The following is a 13,018-nucleotide window of genomic DNA, read 5'->3' as shown; positions in this document are numbered from 1 at the left end:
TCCAGTCCATGAGTGTGGAACGTTTTTTCCATTTCTTTGGGTCTTCTTCAATTTCCTTCATAAGCTTTCTATAGCTTTCAGCGTACAGATATTTTACATCTTTGATTAGGTTTATTTACTCATAGGTATTTTATGGTTTTTTTGTGCAGCTGTGAATTGGATCAGTCTTGATTTCTCATTCTGTTGCTTCATTATTGGTGTATAAAATTGCAACCGATTTCTGTACATTGATTTTGTACTCTGACTTTGTTGAATTCATGGATCAGTTCTAGGAGTCTTTTTTTTAATTTTTTTTAAATGTTTTTTATTTATTTTTGAGAGACAGAGACAGTGCGAACAGGGGAGGGTCACACAGAGAGAGGGAGATATAGAATCTGAAGCAGGCTCCAGGCTCTGAGCTAGCTGTTAGCACAGACCTGAGCTGAAGGCGGACACTTAACTGACTGAGCCACCCAGGTGCCCCTCTAGGAGTCTATTGGTAGAATTTGTTGAGTTTTCCATGTAGAGTATCATGTCATCTGTGAAAAGTGAAAGTTTGACTTCTTCTTTGCCAGTTCTGATGCCTTTTATTTCCTTTTGTTTTCTGATTGCTGATGCCAGGACTTCCAGCACTATGTTAAACAGCAGTGGTGAGAGTGGACACCCCTGTCGTGTTCCTGATCTCAGGGGGAAAGCTCTCAGTTTTTCCCCATTGAGGATGATATTAGCTATGTGCTTTTCATAAATGGCTTTTATGATGTTTAATTAAGTTCCTTCTATCCACACTTTCTCAAGGGTTTTTATTAAGAAAGGATGCTGTATTTTGTCAAATGCTTTTTCTACTGAAAGGATCATATTTTTTTATATGTTCTTTTGTGAATGTGATGTACCACATTGATGGATTTGCGAATATTGAACTGGCCCTGTAACCCAGGAATGAATCCCACTTGATCATGGTGGACAATTCTTTTTATATGCTGTTGAATTAGATTTTTTAGTACCTTGTTGAGGACTTCTGCATCGATATTCATCAGGGATATTGGCCTGTGGTTCTCTTTTTTGGGGGTCTCTGTCTGGTTTGGGAATCCAAGTGATGCTGGCTTCGTAGTTGAGTCCAGAAGTTTTCCTTGCATTTTTTTTTTGTAATAGGTATTAACTCTGATTTAAATATCTGAGAAGAATGAGTAGTAACTCTGATTTAAATGGTTAGAATTCCCCAGGGAAGCCTTCTGCCCAGGGTTCTTATTTGTTGGGAGTTTTTTGATAACTGACTCAATTTCTACACTAATTATGGGTCAGTTCAAATGTTCTGTCTCTTCCCCTTTGAATTTTGGTAGTGTGTGTATGCTTAGGAATTTGTCCATTTCTTCTGGGTTGTCCAGTTTGTTGGCATATAATTTTCATAGTATTCCCTGATAATTGCTTGTATTTCTGAGGAATTCGTTGTAGTAAATCTATTTTTATTCATGATTTTGTCTATTTAGGTACTCTCTCTTTTCTTTTTGAGAAGCCTGGCTAGAGGTTTATCAGTTTTGTTTATTTTTTTCAAAAAACCAGCTCTTGGTTTCATTGATCTGTTCAACCTTTTTTTAGGATTCAATATTGTTTATTTCTGCCCTGATATTTATTATTTCTCTTCTGCTGTGTTCAGGGTATTCTTGCTGCTCTGCTTCTAGTTACTTTAGTCGTGCTGTTAGATTTTCTATTTGTGCTTTTTCTAGTTTCTTGAAATAGGCCTCGATTCAATGTATTTTCCTCTTAGGATTGTCTTTGCTGCATCCCAGAGTTTGGATCGTTGTATTATCATTTTTATTTGTTTCCATATTTTTTTTTAATTTTTGTTTTAATGTTTTTATTTATTTATTTATTTGTTTGTTTTTTTGAGAGAGAGACAGCGTGAGCAGGAGAGGGTCAGAGAGAGAGGGAGACACAGAATCTGAAGCAGGCTCCAGGCTCTGAGCTGTCAGCACAGAGCCTGACATGGGGCTCGAACCCATGAACCGTGAGATCGTGACCTGAGCCAAAGTCGGACGCTTAACCGACTGAGCCACCCAGGCTCCCCTGTTTCCATATATTTTTTAAAATTTGTCTTTAAATGCCTGATTGACCCATTCTTTCTTTAGTTCCCCCCCTCTTTTTGTTTTCTGCTTCACTCCTTCCTTGGGGAAAACCGCATACTTCTTTCTCTTTTTTTTTTTTTGATGAAAGTATACTTTATTATCTTTCTTTTTGTATTGTCAACTTTAATTTTTTATCCTCTTTGTAGTTTGTTTCTTTACTGATCTGAGGTCATATCTGACCCTCTCACATCTTATCTCCCAGTCAAACTTTTAATCCTTATAGCCTATGGTTATTACCCTTATTTATGAAAATCGTCTAGACAGATAGAACGTGTACTCATATAAGAGAAGACCTGGCAGAGTGGGAATTACACTCTCACATGAAGATTAACTGAGTAAATCTACCGGTCAAGTATCTACCATGTTTCAACACCAAGACTCCTCTAGATGCCTAGACGCAGCCAACCATGAGGATCCAAATGTTTCTCTCCAGATACCATAATTCTCACTTCTATAGCTGTTTTATATGTTTTATGATTCTTAAGCTGTCATTTATTTTCCTTTTAAATTTCAGTATTCATTTTAATAAAATATTAAAACTTTCAACAGTGATACCATTTACATAGAATGCTGTCTAAAAACCTGCTGTATCATTATACTTCTTTAGAATCTTTTTGTTGGAAAACAGCATAATTCTTGTAACTTTATTTGCAATAGTAAAGTACTCATAAAATAATAATGTTAAGTCTGTTCAGCAATTTTACCTAAATGCTGGCACAAAAAAGAAATGGGTAATGTCTAAGAATTGGGAAATCAGTCAGTCATAGAAATGTATGTCTTGTTTATATAAACATGTTTTATCTGTTGCAGAAATTAAATCCAAGTAGTTTCATTCCAGAGATAGCCAAACCTTGTACAATGGTGGGTAACTTAGTGCCTTGCTTTTTACATTGTTGTTTTCTTTAGGAAAGAATAAAGGAAAGGGGGAAAAAAACCTTTTAAAATCCTGAATATTTTTAAGTACCTTAATTATTTTTCCTCAATGTACTGCAATAAGGAGTAAATAGAAACTTTTTCTTTTAGTGGAAAGAAAACATGAATCTTTCAGAGGCCCAAGTACAGGCGTTAGCATTAAGTAGACAAGCCAGTCAGGAGCTTGATGTTAAACGAAGAGAAGCAATCTACAATGATGTATTGACAAAACAACAAATGGTAAGAATTTGACTATTTCTATGTCCAATTATCTTGAATTTATAATAATGGGTTTGTGTGACATCTGTGTCAATAACCATCCCTCCCTCATATGGATGTATGGATAGTCATAGTTTTTCCTGGAAGATGTTTTGTCAGAAAACCTAGTAATGTCAAGTAAAAGTGTAATATCTTGGTTATAAGGTTACAGAAGAGCAACAGTTTCCCAAGTGGGTCTGTTTGAAGATTATATAGGATCTCTTTCACATAATTTTATATTTTTTGTATTCTGGACATTTAAAAAGGAATTTTTGCCCTACTTTTTACCATATTTACCATTTTTAAGTACCTTCCCAAAACAAGTATAATTTTTAATATATTTGAGAGGGAAAAAAGTGGAGCTATAGATAATATATGTTACCAGTTCCTATTAAATTCTATAATTCTTTCAAAGGCTAGCATATTCCTGGACCTTTGATCATTTTTTCCAAGCATAGTTGTTTGCCAGCCATCTGATTTTCACTGGGAAATTTCACCTCTTGACTCCAGGGAATCAATTTCTGTGGCATGAATTTTACTTTAGAAAGCACTGTAGATTTATTGATTTCAAATTATCTTAGGAAATTTGAGATAGTCCAGGTAGGACTTATTCCCACTGCAAGTCCTTTTCCACTTTGGTGTTTGTCACTAAAAATGTTTGTCTGTCATTATGTGACAGACATTGTTCTAAACAATGAACAAGACATGAGACTTACAAAAAGTGCTGTAACTAATACTTGAAACCAATCATAGTGCAGGACAGTTACTATGGCAACTAACCTAAATGCAGCTTGCAATACAATAGTCAAGTCATTAAGAGAATTTAGCCTTAAATGGTGTTATTAACTGGTTTCTAGGGTAATGGTCTTGTGAATGCCTCAAATGGTGATAACAATAATGTGTTTTCCTTTTGGTATGGTACACCCTTAACAAATTGATTTTAACTTAAAACTTGATTCTTGACTCTTTGAGACAGGTCGTGCACTTGTAACAGCTCCCTTTTCTCTCTTTAGTTAATCAGCTGTGTCCAGCGAATACTTATGAACCGAAGGCTCCAGCAGCAGTACAATCAGCAGCAGCAACAACAAATGACTTATCAACAAGCAACACTGGGTCACCTCATGATGCCAAAGCCTCCAAATTTAATCATGAATCCTTCTAACTACCAGCAAATCGATATGAGAGGAATGTATCAGTCAGTAGCTGGTGGTATGCAGCCACCACCATTGCAGCGTGCACCACCCCCAATGAGAAGCAAAAATCCAGGACCTTCCCAAGGGAAATCAATGTGATTTTGCACTAAAAGCTTAAATGGATTGTTAAAATCATAGAAAGATCTTTTATTTTTTTAGGAATCAATGACTTAACAGAACTCAACTGTATAAATAGTTTGGTCCCCTTAAATGCCAATCTTCCACATTAGTTTTAATTTTTTTAATAGGGCATACCATTTTTTCCTGACATTTGTCAGTGATATTGCCTAGAATCTTCTTACACACATTGAGTACAGAAGATATTTCAAATTGTTTTCAGTGAAAACAAGTCCTTCCATAACAGAAACAACTCCACAGATTTCCTCTCTAAATTTTTATGCCTGCTTTTAGCAACCATAAAATTGTCATAAAATTAGTGAATTTAGCAAAGAATACAGATTTATATATTCGTTCTTTACATATAAAAACACACAGCTGAGTTCTTAGAGTTGATTCCTCAAGTTATAAAATACTTTTGTACTTAATCCATTTCTTTATTAAAGTGATTGAAATGGTTTTAATGTTCTTTTGACTGAAGTCTGCAGCTGGGCTCCTGCTGTATCATCTCTGTGACTGAAAGTTAGAAACTAAAGGTTATCTTTGACACAGAATTGGGTGCAATATTCTCAAATACTACTGCTCTAAAACTTGGAGGAGTCTTGCCGTTAACTTAGCATTGTATAAACAGCCTTAAGTATAGCCTAAGAAGAGAATTACTTTTTCTTCTTTAGTCTTTCTGCCAATTTTTTATTTTCAGTTACATGTGCTGAAATAATTACTGGTAAAATTTCAGGGTTGTGGATTGTCTCCCACACATGAATTTTCTCTCTCCTGGCACTAATATAAAGCACGTCTCCTAATTGGTTGGTGCCAGTGCTAGTGCTTCATCCTGTTGCTGGCAGTGGGATGTGAACTAACAAAATCAAGTTCTAGCATTTTGGAGGTTAAGGATGACGGTGTGGTTGTAGGGTCACACCCTGTTCTATAAACAATATCAAAATGGCAGAACCATTGCTGACTTCTTAAGTTCACATGAGGAATGTGCTTTAATAATTCCCAGTATTGTCGGTATTGTGAAATAATTTCTCTGAAAGATAAGGATCACTGGCTTCTATGCTCTTCCTCTTTCCTGTCACCATTATGATCTTTTCCCCCAACTCCCCTATGTTATTTTAAATAACTTACATTTCAAAGTTTGATTTTTTTTTTTTAGTTTAGATCTGTGAGGCAGTTTTATGATCAAAATTAATCTATTCCCTTATATCAACTTTTACTAGAAAACCATTACATTGTTGTTTTTCATAATCCAGGCCTATAAAATGACCTATGAGTTTATTCATGTACAATTGGGTTGCTTGAGTTCTTTAAAGAAAAAGATTGTTAGACTGTGGGAGTCAACATGGCAAAACCATTTTCAAGATGGTGATATAACAGGTAGTGGAAATAGCTAAGGAATTTCATAAAAGATGAAAGTTGGGTGGAAGAATTGCTCTAGGTATCAGTGGATTAGAATGATTTTAACATTAGCTGGAACTGTTTTGAGTTATTTGGATGATTAAGAGGTTTTCCATTTTATAAACTTGAACTAGTGGTAAACCTCCAAACCACTAGGTTTGTGGTACAGAATTCGTGAGGTTAGGTGAATCCACTCCATCCCCCCCTCCCACTTCATCATGACGTGTTGTCACTAACAAATTCCATATATTTGGATATTGTGCCAGCCATATAATCAAACTTACTTAATTGGGGGTTGGGGTGGTGGATGTGTTTTTACTTTAGAAGAAATGAAAAGGACAAGATTTATGAGAAGTATTTAAAGGCAGTACACTCTGGCCAGCTGTTGTCAGTTGGTATTTCTACAAGTCCAGAATACTTTAAACCTGATTTACTGACCTGGGAACTTTCAACACGGTCTGATTACTTGCTCAAAGACATGGATGTAAAAATTTTAGGCAACCTTCTAAACCTTTTTTCACCATGGATGAAACTATGACTTAAGGAATATTATGTAGAAAGGATTAAATGGAACTAAGAGAGTTTGAAATCAAACTTGGACCACTTTGCATACACTCTTCTCACTTGACATTTTAGCTACATAATATGTACTTTGAGTATAACATCAAGCTTTAACAAATATTTAAAGATAAAAATCACATCAATTAAGATACTAAAAGGCTCATTTTTATATTTGTTTTAGATGTTTTAAATAGTTGCAATGGCTTAAAAAATGACGATTTAAGATGTTGCTTGTAATACAGTTTTGCCTGCTAAATTCTCCACATTTTGTAACCTGTTTTATTTCTTTGGGTGTAAAGCATTTTTGCTTAGTATTGTGATATTGTATATGTTTTGTCCCAGTTGTATAGTAATGTTTCAGTCCATCATCCAGCTTTGGCTGCTGAAATCATACAGCTGTGAAGACTTGCCTTTGTTTCTGTTAGACTGCTTTTCAGTTCTGTATTGAGTATCTTAAGTACTGTAGAAAAGATGTCACTTCTTCCTTTAAGGCTGTTTTGTAATATATATAAGGACTGGAATTGTGTTTTTAAAGAAAAGCATTCAAGTATGACAATAATACTATCTGTGTTTTCACCATTCAAAGTGCTGTTTAGTAGTTGAAACTTAAACTATTTAATGTCATTTAATAAAGTGACCAAAATGTGTTGTGCTCTTTATTGCATTTTCACAGCTTTGAAAAATCTGTGCACATATTGTTTCATAGAAAATGTATAGCTTTTGATGTCCTATTTAATGGTGATTCTTTTGCACATTTAGTTATTTAATATTGGGAGGTCAAAAAGTTTGGTCTTTGAATCTGTTATATACCAAATTCTGTAAAAGAAGATCTCTAACCTCAAAAATAATTTACATACCAGGAAGCCTATGTGTGTTTGTGTTAGTTTTGGTTGTCTCTGTAATCCAGCACCATCTCCTGCTTCCCAACAGCTGCATCACTCATTTAAATCAAGCAAGGCTACTAATCCTCACTTGATAGAAAAGCTGCTTACTCTCCTGAAGCCATAGCAGGTTGATGGAAGCCTTATTACCTGGCCTCCAAAGAAGCTGAACATTTTGTAGTTTTCCCTTAGCTATGCCCATTTTCCCTCTATCACAAAATCAGATACTTAACATCTGTGCCCTCCCCCCAAATTTTTTTGATTATTTACCTATCTCTATAACCTTTTTTTCTTTTGAGGGTGGCATTTTGTGAAGCTATAGATACTTACTCTAACAGTAAATAAGGTCATTCTTTCACATGCATATTTCACTAAAAATTATGGTCAGGTTATTACCCACCTTATTTTACCAGACTTAGTCTCAAGTGACTTTTAGCTATCTCCATATCAAATCTACCCTTAGAGATGAAAATTTTTCCACCATGGATTTTTTTTTCAAGTCTATAATCTGTGCCAATCCCAAAGTAGTTACCAAATTTCAGAAATGCTTTTTGTCTGTGCAACATTTTATATATGCTGTTAAATGGAGGTGAATAAAAATTTAAAATCCAAAATATATATTGTTTCTAAGCTTAATATCTGCTAGGTAACCAAACTGCCCACATTACTCATGTTGGATATAATAATGGAATGGCCCCACCTAAGAGTTTTACTCCCCAGAGTATGTTCTGCCATAAAATTCCTTTACAGTATATACTGCCACCCTCTGTTTGGAATACCCTTCCTGTCATCATTGTGCCTACTTGGCTAACTATGGCAGTCGCCCTTCCTCTCCTCACTAGAGAGATCTTCCTTATAGTGATTACTATATATGTTCACCAAGGAAGGCAGCATATAAATTGAGGCCTTTATTAAAGACAATGGAGAGAAAGCTGTAATTGAAGGAATGAAAGAGACAAATCCTGAAGCACTGCAGGTCCTCTTTAATTTTCAGAACGACTACGTATTCCAAGCAGTCTCTACCCTGTAACACTCCTCCAAATTCTGTGCCTCACCATTCTGCCTTCACCTTGTCTCTGGTAGAAACATGTAAGGGAGGAGGGGAGTTCACTCTAATCTCCTTTAGCTAATCATATTAGATGACTACCAAGAGACTTACGTATTGACTCGACTCAGCCCTCTCCCTATAATTTTCACATCAAATAAGTGTTGGTTTTCAAGAAAGATGAAGTGAGATGACTTGGCCAGATGCAAGGATGGGATTTGTTTCAGGAATATGAAGAGAAAGTGTAGTATTGAAAGAAAAGGAATAAAGGTAGAGAAGGATTGGGAAAGACAATAGATTGGAGTGGATTGATGGAAGACCTTGAAATACTAAGTAAATAATTCAATTCGGAGGATAGCAAGGGTTTGTGAAGTGGTAAATGTGTTCAAAGTAGCAGATAAAAGTGGCGATTTGGCAGAGATAATTTGAATGGTTAAGAATGCAAAATGAAGAAAGATTGGAGACAGGAAGATAATCCAGCATTCAGTGACCATTCTATTGACCATTTTTTAAGGCAAAAGAAAAATACTATTATAGGTTGTAAAAATAAACTTTTTAAATTGCAAGAGAAAGCTGTTATTTCCTTTTACTCTTCCCCAAGGAGCCCACTTTCTTTAGGATATCTGATTTTACGTGCAAGATTTCTCCTTTTGATTACCTTCTCAAACCTAAAGGAAAAACTAATGGTAAAGGCAATTACTCCTAATTATACCCTTAACATGTATATACAGAGAGTTTGGTCCATTTAACCAAATTGAGTGTAATGCTTTTTGTTCTCCTCAAGCTAATTTTTAAAAGGGCTAAATCCATTCCTTTTAGTTTACCTTCAGACCAACCCATTCCAAGTGCTAGTATCTGTTGTTAATATTACAAGTTTCCTTTGGTGTTTTCAAAGTGCCTTGTGGTTATTGTGTCTTAACCTGTATATGACATCTGTGGGAAAAAAAGGTGAGAATAAGTACATTCTCCTCGTGACAGTTAAGGTAAAAGTGAGAACAAAATAAAATCCATTGCACTTAGGAGGCAGAAAACATTCTAGTTTTCTGGGTCTTTATGTCTCATTTGGAAAATAGGACTTTAATAATTCACTTTTCTGAAGCAGGAATCTGGACCAGGTGATTTCCTGAGGTGCCTTTCAGCTCCAAGAGTTAGGGTTTAACTGTGAGCAAAGCACAATTTGAAGGCAAAAGACAATGGGTTGGTCTAAGGTTACATGGGAAATTTGTGAATGGAATTAGAAATCCCTTGCCTTTGGTTAACGCTCTCCCAGACTAAGGTACGTATGCCTTCGTTTTATAAAAATGAGAAGTCTGATAGGCATTTTAATGACAAAGCAGATAAGTTGTAATAGGCTCTAATTAACACTTCCACAGCTGTAACCTTTGTCTTTTGCCCAGAGATACTCCCAGAGCTGTGTTTCTTACTGCTTCTGGAACTCAGAAAATGAAAAACTTTGTCTAAGGATCTGATTCTTCTATCTTTGTTGCCTGACTGGGTTTATATACATGAGAAAACATCAAGGTAAATATAAGTCTGATTCTGTAAAGTCAGCTTTTAAGGATAACTTCCCATTCTATTCATAACTGTAAAGCCCAAATTAGGCCAATGTTTAAATTGTCTGGTCTGGGTGAAGTTTATAGTGAGTAAGAGGCAATATTTGTTTATATTGACTTACGTTGCAACATATATGGCATGCTTTTTGAGATGTAGGTTTTATAAAGAGTCAAATCTCATGACCAAAACTAAGAAGAAAGAAATAGTAATCATTTTTTAATGTAGCTGCTTGTCCTTACATACCAGTAGCAAAGTAGGTAAATACTTGTGTCTAGCCTGCTAAATACATTTCAAAACCAAACTTGGGGAAAACACCATTAATCTAATCATCTGAGGTCTTGTTAGTTCATTCCCAGCTCTTGGTAGGTTTTCAGCTATACAGCATGGAGGCTTTAGTGATGCAGGCTTGAATAGTATCCTTAATAAAGTAGACCTTTTGTTAGCAAGTTTTCCTATCCTTCTCCCTTATCTTGCACACTGCTGGATGTTTAAGTTCAAATGAAGTGCCTACCTACCATTTTCCCCCTTCTTCAAATGATTCCCCCCCCCACATACATATATTCCTTTGTATTCTAATATTTCAGTGTAGTGGAGGGAGCTTATAGAATCAGAATGCTAGGGACTGTAGGGTTCTCAGAGAAACTGTAGCCTAGCCGTCTCCCTTTACAGTCTGGAAAACAGGCCCAGAAATGAAAAGAGCCCCAAGGATATCCTAGCTTCTATTCCACTTCTCATTCCACTCCATTCAGATACCTGCTATTACACTTGCATTCCAATTCACTTGTTAAGTCTGCCAACCACATTAAGTAAAATTTCAGAACAACTAGTATTGAACTACGCTTCAAAATGTAAAACATTTGTAGGAAGTAGAGGAATATATGAACCAAAATGAAAGGGAAACAAATTCCTGTGTGACAACTGTAAAATGGGAAGACCCCTGACATATCCTCTAAACTTTTAATTTTGTGTCTAGGGTGTTTGTTGGCTTCAGGACTTTGTTTCAGAGGGATATTTAATTTGTTTAAAAGGTTCTTTCACCACCGTCATCAAAGTTTAGAACAATAGAATCTATAAGCACCGTTCCACTTTCCGGATATTAGTGTCCTTCAGTGCCAAGAATGAAGTCATCCAGAGTTCCTCAAAGGAGGCAGGTTAATGTATTTTAAAATCTTCTCTTTCAAGTGAGAAATGCTGCTATATTCACAAGGAAACAAGAGAGAAAGCTCTGTGTTAGTGTAGTGGTCTCGGTCAGGATAAGAGGTAAATTATTCTTGAGTTATAGAGATGTGCTATAAGGACCATGAATAGTTTATATATTTCCAAAGAACTGAAAAAAAACCCAGCAAAACTATTTTAAAATGCTAGAATTTGAGGACCTGGTTTAATCTTTATAAACTTAGACAAGTTACTTCACATCTTTGAATCTTTACTCACAAAGCAATAAAGATTTATTGAACACCTATTAGGTGTCAAGCACTGTGATTAGTCACTTTTGCAATTCTTGATTTACAGGTGAGGGAATAGGTTTAAAATAATTCATTTATTCACCTAGTGTCTCATAACTAACTGGAGGAGGCAGGATTCAACGTGTATCAGATTCTATGTTTTTGCCATTGAACAAGCGAACAACCCTTCCTAGAACTATGATTTAATCCCAGCCGTTAGCAAACCATTTAGAGTACCATATCACTTTGTTCTTTTTCACATCCGCTCTCATTTGTCTGCTTTTACTCTCAGCAAGGTCTTAAAGAAACAAAATACTCCCCTTGGTGTGGCATTTCTAAGGCACTACCTTCTGTCCCTCTTCACTGTTGCCTAGAGCGCTTGGCTTTCTCTTTTCCTTCTGTGATCCAAAAAGAAGTGTCTGAAGAGTCCAGTGTGAATACTTTAAAGTGTGTTTTAAGATATCACAATTCATTTTGAATATAATGGCTTCACAAGTTCAATTAGACACCAACTGAGATACTAAAGGTAGAAGTATTCTGAACAAAGTTTATTTTTCATTTTTCCACCTGATAGAGTCTAAGTGCCATTCGAGCAAGATATTAAAAGACAGCTAAAATATGGATATATAGAGATTGAGGAAGATGGCATCTTGGAGGAAACAGCAAACAAACATACATAGGTAGCAAAGAATAGAACTCAGCATATTTCCAGGCTTCCATACTTGTGCACAGAAGTTTATAGCCCCATTTAAGACAATAGCTTCTGTAATGTACAATTTGTAGTTAAATGGTGTAGTAGGTGGACTAATGGAGCCCCAAAGATGTCCATGTCCTAATCTCAGAACCTGTGAATGTGTTAGGTTAGATGGCAAAGGAGAATTAAGTTTGCAGGAATTAAGGTTGCTAATCAGCTGACATTGAAATGTTGCCTGGATTATCTAGGTAGGCCCAATGTAAACACAAGGGTCCTTAAAAGTGGAAGCCGGAGGCAGAGGGAGACACAGGCAGATGTGACCAGGAACAAATGCCTCAGAGAGATGGGGGTAGAGGGTCATGAGGTAAGGAATGTGGGTGGACTCTAGAAGCTGGAAGGAGTAAAGAAAAGAATTCTCACTTAAAACCCCCAAAAAGGAGTATAGCTCTGCTGGCACCTTGATTTTAGCCCAGTGAGACCTGGATCAGAATTTTACCTACAGAACTGAAAGATAATAATGAGTGTTTTTATAAGCCACCAAGTTTGTGGTTATTTGTTACAACAGCAATAGGAAAACTAATACAATGGTTATTTGTGTGAGTACTTGATCAATATTTTGCTCCCCTGCTAGATATGTGAGCTGCTTACGGGCAGGGACTCATATTCTGTTTAATATCCTCAGCACCTGACACAGAAAAAGTGTGCGAAAAATGTTTGATGAATTTATGTGTGGATGTCTTGGTAGTCCTATCCTATCTGAGAACTTTATGGCAATGTCAATAGCATCAGTCTGTTTCTGTGTGCATATATATGCCTGTTTTCCTTTACTTTAGGTCTCTTTGTCTTCCTCCTTCACTTTAG

General features: G+C 35.9%; 1 protein-coding gene across 5 annotated transcripts in view; it reads left to right on the top strand.

The window, feature by feature from the left end:
* Nucleotides 1-8,033, top strand: part of ATRX (ATRX chromatin remodeler) — a 275,833-nt gene extending 267,800 nt beyond the window's left edge. For all 5 annotated transcript variants that reach the window (XM_029929461.1, XM_029929463.1, XM_029929459.1 and 2 more), the window contains 2 exons: nucleotides 3,123-3,251; nucleotides 4,283-8,033. In XM_029929461.1, coding sequence (XP_029785321.1) covers nucleotides 3,123-3,251; nucleotides 4,283-4,561 — 408 coding nt within the window. In that variant the 3' untranslated portion in view covers nucleotides 4,562-8,033. The remainder of the gene's footprint in view (nucleotides 1-3,122; nucleotides 3,252-4,282) is intronic.
* Nucleotides 8,034-13,018: the final 4,985 nt, after the last annotated feature.

This window comes from Suricata suricatta, chromosome X (assembly GCF_006229205.1).
Source record: "Suricata suricatta isolate VVHF042 chromosome X, meerkat_22Aug2017_6uvM2_HiC, whole genome shotgun sequence".
In the NCBI taxonomy this organism is placed as follows: domain Eukaryota; kingdom Metazoa; phylum Chordata; class Mammalia; order Carnivora; family Herpestidae; genus Suricata; species Suricata suricatta.
The sequence above is the reverse complement of the archived record's forward strand: the minus strand, read 5'-3'. Positions and strand labels throughout refer to the sequence as shown.